General features: G+C 50.2%; 1 protein-coding gene across 1 annotated transcript; it reads left to right on the top strand.

Moving 5' to 3' along the window:
* Positions 1 to 472: 472 nt before the first annotated feature.
* On the top strand, positions 473 to 9,772 carry MINDY1 (MINDY lysine 48 deubiquitinase 1). Its single transcript, XM_060090500.1, has 10 exons — positions 473 to 1,064; positions 3,281 to 4,090; positions 4,449 to 4,506; positions 4,903 to 4,967; positions 5,792 to 5,950; positions 6,286 to 6,388; positions 6,754 to 6,896; positions 7,962 to 8,153; positions 8,861 to 9,010; positions 9,285 to 9,772. The coding sequence occupies exons 2-10, from the start codon at positions 3,638 to 3,640 to the stop codon at positions 9,363 to 9,365; spliced, it is 1,404 nt and encodes a 467-aa protein (XP_059946483.1). The 5' UTR covers positions 473 to 1,064; positions 3,281 to 3,637; the 3' UTR covers positions 9,366 to 9,772.
* Positions 9,773 to 11,581: the final 1,809 nt, after the last annotated feature.

Raw genomic sequence — 11,581 nt, 5'->3', positions numbered from 1 at the left:
TCCCCCATTTATTAATCCATCCCTTTATTTCCTACCACCAGCCTCACACCAGCTTTTCCTGCTCCCCAAGCTAGGAATTGAGAGGAGGTGACAGATGAGAAGCTGAGGCCCGTGGTGGGAACAAGGACTAGAGCACAGGCGTATTGGATCTCCTGCTTGCTCAGCTAGTTTTCTCCCTGCTGCACTCTCCCCAGAGCCTGGGGCTTCTTCCACACCTTCTGCACTACCCAGGCACAGCCCAACCGGTTTCATTTCTGGACTAAAAAAATGATTCAGTAAGGACTTGGAAGGGATCGGGATTTTTTCACTTTAAATGAATAAATATGGAAATATCACGCTCTTTGGCCCTGCTTCTTTGGATCCAGGGCAAAGGACTGCCATGCCCGGGGAGATCCAACAAGCTGCTGCTGTCCAGCCCTGCTCCTCCCCACTCGGCAAGGGCCCTTGCTCTTCCCTATTCTCACCAGAGAGGCACAAGTGCTCCGTCCCTTCCAGCGGCAGGCGGAGGGAAGAGAAAGGGTCTGTTGTTTTTCTCTCCTTGTTTCTCTCCCTCACTGCTGATCACCAAGCTGCTGACCAGGTCAGAAAGCCCTAATGGAAATCCTCCAGTGCTGGGCAGGCTCCTCCTCCTTTGGGGAGCTTGTCCTTGACTGATTTTTCTTTGTCCTGATGGGAAAAGAGAGAGAGAGAGAAAGCAGAAAAAAGAAAAACCACAAACTTCCTTTGAAAACCAGCTTGTAGACAGGGCCTGGAGCGCACGCCCTAGACTCGGCGACTCAGAAATCCCGAAGACGCTCTGAGCGACCTGGGAGCACCTGGGCTGCACCCCTGTCTGCCTGCACCCTCCTCCAGTGCCCCCCGGTCGTGGGCGTGAGTCCGGAAGTAGCCACCATCCAGCCAGGACCGCCGCTCGTAAACCTCGGTAAACCTGTATAAGCTCTGGCGTTGACAGCTGGAAGGCAGCTGGGACTGTGGCGGCGCCCCTCCCGGTACCCACCTCCGCCATCGCATTGCCAGAGTTGAACCCCCCTGCTAAGTCCTGGAACAGCACCCACTTCTGTAAGGTAAAAACTGTTTTAACCATTTCCTTCGCCTTTTCTCCTAACCCCCACTGCTCTTTTTCCTCTCCAGCTCTGGGGAGGTGACACTGGCTGTCCTTCCACCTTGGGTCTCTGTAAGTCTGGATTTCGAGAGGAGCTCAGGCAGAAGGAGTATGTAAAAGAGATGCTGCTTGGTCCCTACACTTCCTCCTTTTAATGACACCTTCCCCCTCTCCCTTGCTAGCAAGTAGACAGCGCACTGTGGTTGCCTTATTCTGAGGGGAATATCTAAATCACTAGTTGCATGAAGATTTGGGTCAGAGTGAGAGGGAGATTGGAGTGGGACAGTCAGGCACTTGAGGGGAGAGTAAAGTTCCTGGGGAGCCAGGGCAGGGGGCACGGGTGTCTTCTTGAAGCTACATACCCGGTTTATATGCTTCTTTATATGCTTCTTCCAACTTTTATGTGCTTCTTCCAACTTTTGGCTATTTTACTGCCTCTGGCTATAGGGAGGGGCCAGGGCTGTTTTGACTTCCTTACCGCCACCAGAGGATAATTCCACCTGGAGAGAAAGTGTAGGACTTGAGTTAAGAAAAGAGGAAAAGCATGAAATCCTGATTTGTTTGAGTACCTATGAGTCTCAGAGTCTCTCCTGCTCTGAAATACTCCATGCCCAACCCACCAGGCATGCTCCCTGTAGAGTGGAACTCCTCCTTCACACTTCTGGCCCCTCTTCTGAAGACTTAGCCCACTTAGCTTTTTGCCCAGATTCTCTGAGACCCAGCTCCCTTTGGTATCCAGCTCCTGGGTTCTTTTGGCCCACTGGCCTGGCCAGCTAGTGGCCCAACTCCCGCTTAATTATTGATCATTTCTGGCATTGGACAGAAAAGCTAAGAAATAAGCGCCGTTTTTCTCCAAGCTTTAAAAAAAGTGTCCCAGGCTCTGGTTTCTGCTTCTAAGGCTCATCCTAAGTGTCATTTGGGAAGGGAGGAAAAAAGGAGAGAGAGGAAAAAAAAGCATACGGCCTGCAGGCAATTTTTGCTGCTATGATTCTAAATCAACAACAGGTAAATGAGATGCAGCTAGCATAAATTATATTTGAATCAGGAGGATGATCAATTTGGGTGACTAGGCTTATTTCGGTGACTTATCTGTTCCTCAACTTCACCCCCCAGGCTTTACCCTAGCCCTAAATTCCTGCTGGATTGCAAAAGGAAGCATAGTCTCAGGTTAGACGGAAGCAAGAGAAAAGATTTCTAACAAGTTTAATTTCTCCCCCTTTCTCACCCTGATCAAGGGGGTGAGGGGAGTAAGGAGGTTGAAGGGAGATGTTTTCCAGGGGGCAGGGTTTGTGGCTTTTTATTATCTACGATCCATGGTGTTAATTAAATGTCTATGCTTAGCGCCGGTAGAGAGCGGGTTAAACAGGTCCAGAGTTGACATCTAAAATAACCTAGATGGGAATAGATGGAAAGAACATAAGCACATGTAGAGGAGTGGAGACGGAGCATTTTTTGTTTTACAGAGATCAATAATCAGTATTTTCATATTCCATGTAGTGGGCAAGAGAGTATCTCAGGGTTTCTGCAGTTTTCGGAGCATAGAGGAACGGAGGAGACGTCGCTATCCCAACTCTAGCTGTCAGGAGAAGCTTACTGGAAGAATGGGATCGGGTGGTGTGTGTGTGTGTGTGTTGTACGTCTAATCTGAAATTACTTATCAGAACTGATCTCTGATTCAAGTCCCCAGGGCCTGCATTTCCCCTCTCCAGCCTACAGGAAGCTCCTCCCAGGATCTTTTTGTTGTGGTTTGCGATTGTGTAAATCTGGAGTTGTGAAGGTGGAGTCCTTTGAAGAGAAAGACTTCTTTCTCACCAGTGTTTCGCCTTTAGGGTCATGGTACTGACTCTCTTTATTCTTCACCCCAAGCACTATATGACTGTTCGTCTTTTTGCCCTTGGGATGAGGCAGAGAGAAGATGGCCCTAAAGATATAAGCCATGTGTGCTCAGGATGTTTCCTGAACAGCCAAGGGACAGGGTTCGGGTGGGGCAGAGGAATTACTCTCATTCTGGCTATGGTGGGATTTACTGACATGATGCCTATTACAGGGTGAGCTAAAGATCACTGTATTAATAATCATTAGTATAGTTTTAACATTTCTTTCTCCATCTCTTTTTCTTCTTTCTCCTTTTACCCGCCCTTTCTGTCTTATCTCCATTCCTTGTCCTTCCTGTTTCAGGGAAGCTGACGCCACCCAATGTCTTCAATCCCACCGGAATCATCCCCCCCAAGCCTGAAAGTCCTGTACCCTCATTGGTCCTATCTGGTCACAGCAAGTTAGAGGTGAAAGAGCCCGGCCTGGGGCCCTTCTGTTTACCCCAAAGCTGTACTACCTGTAGCCAGGAGTGGCTAACAGACGCTAACCGAGCCTTCTGCACTACATTCCTTTTCCAAGACTTTTCTGGCTCTATTTGCGTTCCAGCCCAATGATTTCCTTCTTATTGGATTGTTCTCTCTTTTGCATATCAAGCCTAGATTAAGCCAGTCCCTGAGGACATAAAGTCCTTTGGTGCCCCTCACTTGACCCCTCCTGACCATGGAACACCATCAGCCTGAGCATCCAGTCTGTGGTGAGGCCAGGACTGCAGAAGCGGTCAGCCCTGAAAACCATGAGGTCCTGTCAGAACCCAATGAGCCCCCTCAGGACAAGGATGCCGAAGAGGCTGAGGGGGCAGCTGGAGAACAGGAGCCAGTAGATGAAGCTTTGCTGCCAGCCCAGGGCCGGGACAACCTCGAGTCCCCTCCACCTGATGCTACCTCAAGCCAACAAGGGCCAGCCCAGGAGACACAGCCTGAGGTAGAGGCAGTGGGGGCCTGCTCCTGGCCCCAAGAGCTTCCCCAGTCCCCCAGGGCCCGACAACCTGAGCTAGACTTCTACTGTGTAAAGTGGATCCCCTGGAAGGGAGAACGGACACCCATCATCACTCAGAGCACTAACGGCCCTTGCCCTCTCATCGCCATCATGAACATCCTTTTTCTTCAGTGGAAGGTAAGAGAGAGCTTGGATGGGGGCTCAGAAAACCTTGATCATTCTGGTTTTATCAAACCAAACTTTCCAAATTATTCTTCCTATTTCTCCAGCTTGAACACATGAGATAAGATATTCGTAAAAACAAAACAAAACAATTATCTGTCCTACTCCTCTGTCTTCTACTGTCTAGCAAATGGGAATGCCTTGCAGTTTTCCACATTCATTCCCTTGCTCCAGCTGCAAGCCCTTCTTTTCCACCACACCTGGCTGCTGGACAACCCCTTCCCTCTCCCTGCCGTTCTATGGGTTCCTCCTTCAGTGCTCCATGAAGGAAAGCACACACCTGGCTAACACTTTGATCATTCCTTGCCTCCAGGTGAAGCTGCCACCTCAGAAGGAAGTGATCACATCAGATGAGCTCATGGCCCATCTTGGTGAGTGACTGGACCTTGAAGAGGAATTACCCAAAAGCTTCCAGTACTCTCTACTCAGCCAGAAATCCAGAGTGTTGAGGGACTCCCCATGTGGGGATCTTATGTGGCAGGGAAGGTAAAAATCGGTGGGGCTTCTCTGCAATGCTGGGGAATGAAAAGGAAAAGTCAAGGTGTCAGGAATCCTGGGTCGTCACCCCAATTCTTCCTTTAGCTTTCACATGGAACCTTGCGTGTACCCTTCACCTTTGTGGGCCCATTTCTTCCTCTGAGAAACTAAGGCCCTTTGCAACTCTGAAAATCTGTGGTTCTGTGACATTACCTCCATTCTCCTGGAGAAGAGGAAGCAGCTTTTGGGACTGTTGGCGGGGTAAGCTGATAAGGAATCCTGTCTTGTAGGAGACTGCCTTCTGTCCATCAAGCCCCAGGAGAAGTCAGAAGGACTTCAGCTTAATTTTCAGCAGGTGAGGCGAAAGGTCTGTGGACATGGGGGTTTGCAGGCTTATAAGGGGACACCCGGGCTATTAAGAGAGGCCTTTCTGATGCTTCTCAGGAGGGTTCCTTGAACCATAATTTTTTTCTGCAGGAGGGGAAGGTGTATCTCTGTCCTAGAAAATATGTTCATTTACATAAGATAAAGAAGGGTTGAGACAAGGGAGGAATTTCCATTGTAAGAGAACACCAGGGAAGAAAAGCAACAAGATTAAATTTTTTTTTTTCTGGAGGTGGGAGTAGAGTGGCGGGAGGGGAGGCTAGAATATCCATCATTTTCTTTTTTTTCCCAGTTTTATTGAGATTTAATTGACATATAACACTGTGTCAGGTTCTTTTTTTCCATTTTATTTTATTTTTTAAATTGAAGTATAGTTGATTTATAATATTGTGTTAGTTTCAGGTGTACAGAGTAGTGATTCAGTATTTTTTTTTCTTTCTTGCGGTACGCGGGCCTCTCACTGTTGTGGCCTCTCCCATTGTGGAGCACAGGCTCCGGACGTGCAGGCTCAGAGGCCATGGCTCACGGGCCCAGCCGCTCCGTGGCATGTGGGATCTTCCCAGACCGGGGCACGAACCCGTGTCCCCTGCATCAGCAGGCGGACTCTCAACCACTGCACCACCAGGGAAGCCTGTGATTCAGTATTTTGCACATTATATTCCATAATAGGTTAAGATACTAGGTATAATTCCATGTGCTATACAGTATATCCTTGTTGTTTACCTATAGCACTGTGTAAGTTTAAAATATACATGTGTTGATTTGATCTATCCATTTTTTTCTTTTCTACCCCAGAATGTGGACGATGCAATGACAGTGCTGCCTAAACTGGCCACAGGTCTGGATGTCAATGTGCGATTCACAGGCGTCTCTGATTTTGAGTATACACCTGAGTGCAGCGTCTTTGACCTACTAGGCATACCTCTGTACCATGGCTGGCTTGTTGATCCACAGGTGAGGGTAGGGGGCGCAAGTGAGACTCAGTCAGCTCAAGCTGAGAGAGAAGCAAAATTTTGTGTGGAGGGGTTTATGGAGGTAGGGAGTAGATTGGCTTGGGAGGGGATTAGGGTTTAGAGGCTGGATCCAGTGCAGAATTCCTTTAATTTTCACCTTTCTGGGGGGTAACATTCAAATACAAGCAAACAATATGGAAATAGGTCAATTCTTCAGACATCAAAAGTTTCAGGAAGCTTTGGTCGTAGGGTTGCAGTCCTTGTGGGCTTGCTTCACTTCCTTCCTGAAAAAGATCTCCATTTTTTTGGTACCACCCCACCCCGCTGCTCTTGCAGAGTCCTGAGGCTGTGAGTGCAGTTGGGAAACTGAGTTACAACCAACTGGTAGAGAAGATCATCACCTGCAAGCACTCCAGTGACACCAACCTCGTGACAGAAGGTGACCTCCCTCCCTTCTCTTCTGTGGATCTTATGTGGAGGGAATGATGGCTACTTAGGTTTAGTGTTTATTGTCTGTCTCCCCACCACCCTGTCCCACTAGAATGTGAGCTCCATGAGAGGGAGTTTGGGGGATTGTCTATTCAGTTCACTGACGTATCCCCCAGTACCTAGTGCGATGCGTGGCAAAAAGTACCTGCTCAGTTAGAATCTGTTGAATGAATGAATACAGCCAGGCTTCAAGGAGGCGATTTCCCAAGGTGGGACTGACCCCTAGGGCTTTGACAGGGGCTCTCTGGATGATCCTACCGTGGACTTTGCATTTAAGCCACCCGCCCCCCACCCTTTCTTGTGCCCTGCTGCCAGGCCTGATTGCAGAGCAGTTCCTGGAGACCACCGCTGCACAGCTGACCTACCATGGTCTGTGTGAGCTAACAACAGCTGCCAAGGAGGGCGAACTTAGCGTCTTTTTCCGGAACAACCACTTTAGCACTATGACTAAGCACAAGGTGATGAGGGTTTAGGAGGTGGGGGTTTGGAGTGCTGTCATTCCCTCATGCCTTTTTCTTCTGGGTCAGTGTTTCAGTCAGGATAAGGTAGATTAAGCTGTGATAACAAATGACCCCTGAACCCCTGTGGTTTACCACAACAAAGGTTTATTTCTTTTTTCAAAAAAATACTTATCTATTTATTTATTTTGGCTGTGCCAATCTTAGTTGCGGCACACGGGATCTTCGTTGCAGCATGCAGACTTCTTAGTTGCGGCATGCGGACTCTTAGTTGCGGCATGCAATCGGGATCTAGATCCCCGACGAGGGATCAAACCCAAGCCCCCTGCATTGGGAGCACGGAGTCTCACCCACTGGACCACCAGGGAAGTCCCCAAAGGTTTATTTCTCACTCATGTTACACGTCCACGGCAGATTGGCTGCAGCTCTGTCCCACATCATCTTCACTTTGGGGCCCAGGCTGACAAAACAGCCTTTATCTGGAACATAGGAGGGGAAAGTGCGGGGGTGGGGAACACACTGCACGCGTGCTTTTAGTGCTTCTGCCTGGAAATGACAATGTCAGTTCTGCTAACATCTCACTGGCCAGAGCGAGCCATAAGGAGTAAGCCTGCCATCAGTGGGACAAGAAAGTGTAAATCCTCTCCCAGGAAGGGGCAGTGGAATTTTTGAACAATACTATAGTTTTCCAAAGCTAAAAATTGTCTGAGCTCTCTAGGAATTGAGTAGAAGAGGGAAAGGTCTTTGGTTCTCAAAGGATTTATCCTTATAACCATCAGGCGAGCCCAGAAAACCATGGGAAGTAGGGTAGGAAGCAGGGTCGTATGTGGGACTTTAGCCTGAGGACTCCATGCTTGACCACAGGGACCACCATACTCACACCCAGCTGACCACGACTCAGACAGCCCTTCCTTCTCCCACAGCCGCGCATATTTATAAAAGATCCACATGCTCACACTGACACGTTCCAGCTAGCACACCGATTGATTCCAATGGTCTCTGTGCATCTCAGATAGGTGCCTCTGTCACCTGTCCCACCAATGCACTTTGTCCTCCTCTTTGCAGGGTCACTTGTATCTACTGGTCACCGACCAGGGCTTTCTACAGGAGGAGCAAGTGGTGTGGGAGAGCCTGCACAACGTGGACGGAGACAGCTGTTTCTGTGACTCTGACTTTCACCTAAGTCATTCCCTAGGCAAGGGACCTGGAGCAGAAGGTGGGAGTGGCTCCCCAGAAAAGCAGCGGCAGGTGGACCAGGTGTGTGGGGCCTCTGGGGAGGGTGCAGAGAGCATGTCTGCCTCAGAGAGCTTCTTGCCGTAGGTGCGAGCTGCCTGCATCTTATTAAATAGAGACTGCGACATATGACAGCCATGCCCCTCTCCTCTCTGTTACCTTTCGGACCATCTCAGCACTTGGTGTGTATTCTCTGGCACCAGAGGTAAAATACTTGGCTGGGGCTTCCCTGGTGGCGCAGTGGTTGAGAGTCCGCCTGCCATTGTAGGGGACACGGGTTCGTGCCCCGGTCCGGGAAGATCCCACATGCCACGGAGCGGCTGGGCCTGTGAGCCATGGCCGCTGAGCCTGCGCGTCCGGAGCCTGTGCTCCGCAACGGGAGAGGCCGCAACAGTGAGAGGCCCGCGTACAGCAAAAAAACAAACAAACAAACAAAAAACTTGACTGTATGTGTTGCTCTGGAGGAGAAGGAGCTGGAGAATTGGAAGGATGAGGAAAGACTGCTTTTGTTGTTGTCGTTATTTATTTATTTTTTTGGCCACACAGCTTGTGGGATCTTAGTTCCCCAACCAGGGATTGAACCCGTGCCCCCTGCCAGTGGAAGCTCAGAGTCCTAACCACTGGACCGCCAGGGAACTCCCAGGAAAGGCTGGTTTGGAAACCTAAACACAGCCTGGACATCCCCCCGCCCCAGCCTCCCTCAGCACCCCCGTTCTTTCCCCTCTCTCCAGGACTACCTGATCGCCTTGTCCCTGCAGCAGCAGCCATCGCAAGGCACATTGGGTCTTAGTGACCTGGAGCTGGCCCAGCAACTTCAGCAAGAGGAGTACCAACAGCACCAAGCCGCCCAGCCCGCGGCAGCACGGGCCCTGTCACCGCAGGTGGGTCTGCTCCCCCAGCCCTTAGCGCTGCCCCTCCAGCGTTCCCACATCCCCGGCGTGCCACTCCTGCTTCCCCTGGTCCAGACACTTGTTATTCCTGCCATGTCTCTTCAGTTTCCCTCGGGGCCTTTCTCCTGTCTGTCCCTCTCCCCTGGGTCCCTTCCCGTCTTTCTCTCCCCACTGCCTCTCCCAATCCTGACCCTGCTTCCATCTAGAGTCTCTGTCCTGGGCTCTTCCACAGTTGATGGGTGACCAATCGTTAAATCTGATACAGGGGAGAGGAGCTGCATTTGGACGCCCAGCTGCCGAGCGTCGGCAAAGGCCGAAGCAAGAGTCCGACTGTGTCCTCCTGTAGCCCCGCTCAGTGCCAGGCTGCCTTGCCTCCGCTTGCAGAGGCTGGGGCTATTTTGCTTGCTCCCAGCTCAACTTGAGATATGCAGGGTAACTTATTTATGGAATGTTGGGGATCAGAGCAGGCAGTAAATGCCAAGGTCAGACTTGGTGACGTCTTTGCCCTCACGTGCTGCCTCCTCTTCCTCCCAGCCATCCCGGGCAACATTGGGGTTGGTGGGGTGAGGATTTCTGATTCCCAGCTCCCTTGCCCCAGAATAGTCACATTAATATACAGACTCAGGCTCCAGGGTGAGGACCCTGTCTAGAATCCATCTCCCCTACTTTCTGCTCCTGCAGGCCCATCCGTATCCATCCGTTTGTTTCAGGGTTTAATTTGGGTTTCTATCTCCATTATTTGTAATGCCTTCCTAGGGGTTTGGAAATAAAACTTCTTTCCTGAGGTCTGTTGTTTGCCTTACCCTGCAGCTATGGGGTTAAGTATTTGACTCAATTGAGGAATGCAAAAAGGGGGAGGGGGAGGTAAAAAGATGTGAGGGGTTGGCCTGTCATTTCTAATACAAGCAGCAGGGGGAGCCAAAGCGTGCTTTTTTGTTTTTTATCTGTTTTCAGTAGGTCTTCTTTTGGAAGTAGTACTATAATTTGGGAGGTGGGTTTCCAAGTTCCTGCTTTGGACAGATGAATTTGGGGATTGTGCACCCTGCTAACCCAATCTTCCCATGCAGGGGAGGGGTAGCTTGATCCTCTGCTTGCTTCTCAGGTCATACAAGTGGTCCTTTGCTACCTCTAACCATTTCTGACCTCATTGTGGTTCCTGGTTCTCAATTATTTTACCTGAAATTTCCTGGGGAAGAGAGATTAATGGGGGGGGAGGAGAGACACCGAGGGGAGGGGGGTTGTTGACAACTGCAGTCTAGAGCCTCAAACAGGACTCCTGTTGAATATCCAAGTGCACATGAAAGGCACCTCCAGCTTCAAGGCCTCCTCCCAGCCCATGTCCTGCTCCACCCAAACTTCAATCAGGGAACACAAATGACAGTGAAGTTTGCCAAAAGAATTCAAATATCAGTGAGATGTGCTGGCCAGAATACGGATACAATGAGTAGAGCAGAAACTATCAAAGAGATCCCATTATCACATACCCAAGACAGAGCTAGGGGACCCAGGTGCAGACATCACTTTGAGATGAGGGAAATTAAGGGCTTTAAGAGGAACCTGGGGGGGCTTCCCTGGTGGCGCAGTGCTTGAGAGTCCGCCTGCCGATGCAGGGGACGCGGGTTTGTGCCCCGGTCCGGGAAGATCCCACATGCCGCGGAGCGGCTGGGCCCGTGAGCCATGGCCACTGAGCCTGCGTGTCTGGAGCCTGTGACCCACAACGGGAGAGGCCACAACAGTGAGAGGCCAGCGTACCGCAAAAACAAAAACAAAAACCAAAAAAAAAAAAAAAAGAGGAACTTGGAGTTCCAGACTCCACAAGAAGCTGGAACATGTGCTCAAGTGAGGGGTTATCTCATTTGGAGGCCCAGCTGGTCTCCTGCAGGCTCAGCCATACATGGGAATCTCAGATTCTTGAAGGTCATGTGGGGATGAGGTCTCAAAGGTCTTCAGCCCTGCACAGGGCTAGTAGGGCTGACCGGCAGTTCCCTTTCACTGCATTCTGCAGACAAGAAAGTCAAGTATTAGAAAGACCCACCACCACTATGGCTTAGGTACTCTGTCCTCTCCCTCGTGCTGGCCCAGAGCTTGTGTGGTGCCTGGCGTCCTGCACTAAATTCACCAAAGACCCATGAGTTCTCCAGGACATGGCTATGCTCCACTGTGTGCAGTGTGGAGGTTAGGGGTGAAGGTCCGGTGCTCCAGGTTAAGAACCAGCGAAGTCTCTCACCTGGAGGGAAGAGTAGAGGGACTTCCCAAATTTCTTTTTGAACTCAGCTCGGATACTTAGAAGATCAGTCTCACTTCGAGAAATAAGGATGCGCATCAGGACTTGGTAATTGTCTCAGTTTCCTGGTAGAGGAAGAAACAGAATGTGGATGTGGTGGTAGTGACATTGTCACAGAGTGGGGACCGGGCCGCATGGTGAACTATTCTAGGGAGCGTTGGTGAGGGGAGAGTCAAGGAAAAGAGAAATATGCATTATGTAAGGGTAAAAGTTATCTTTGTCCATCCTCATAGGAGATGATGTGGCAGGAAAGACCGGTTGCTGTGGGGAATATTACT

This window comes from Mesoplodon densirostris, chromosome 2 (genome assembly GCF_025265405.1).
Source record: "Mesoplodon densirostris isolate mMesDen1 chromosome 2, mMesDen1 primary haplotype, whole genome shotgun sequence".
Lineage (NCBI taxonomy): Eukaryota > Metazoa > Chordata > Mammalia > Artiodactyla > Ziphiidae > Mesoplodon > Mesoplodon densirostris.
The sequence above is the reverse complement of the archived record's forward strand: the minus strand, read 5'-3'. Positions and strand labels throughout refer to the sequence as shown.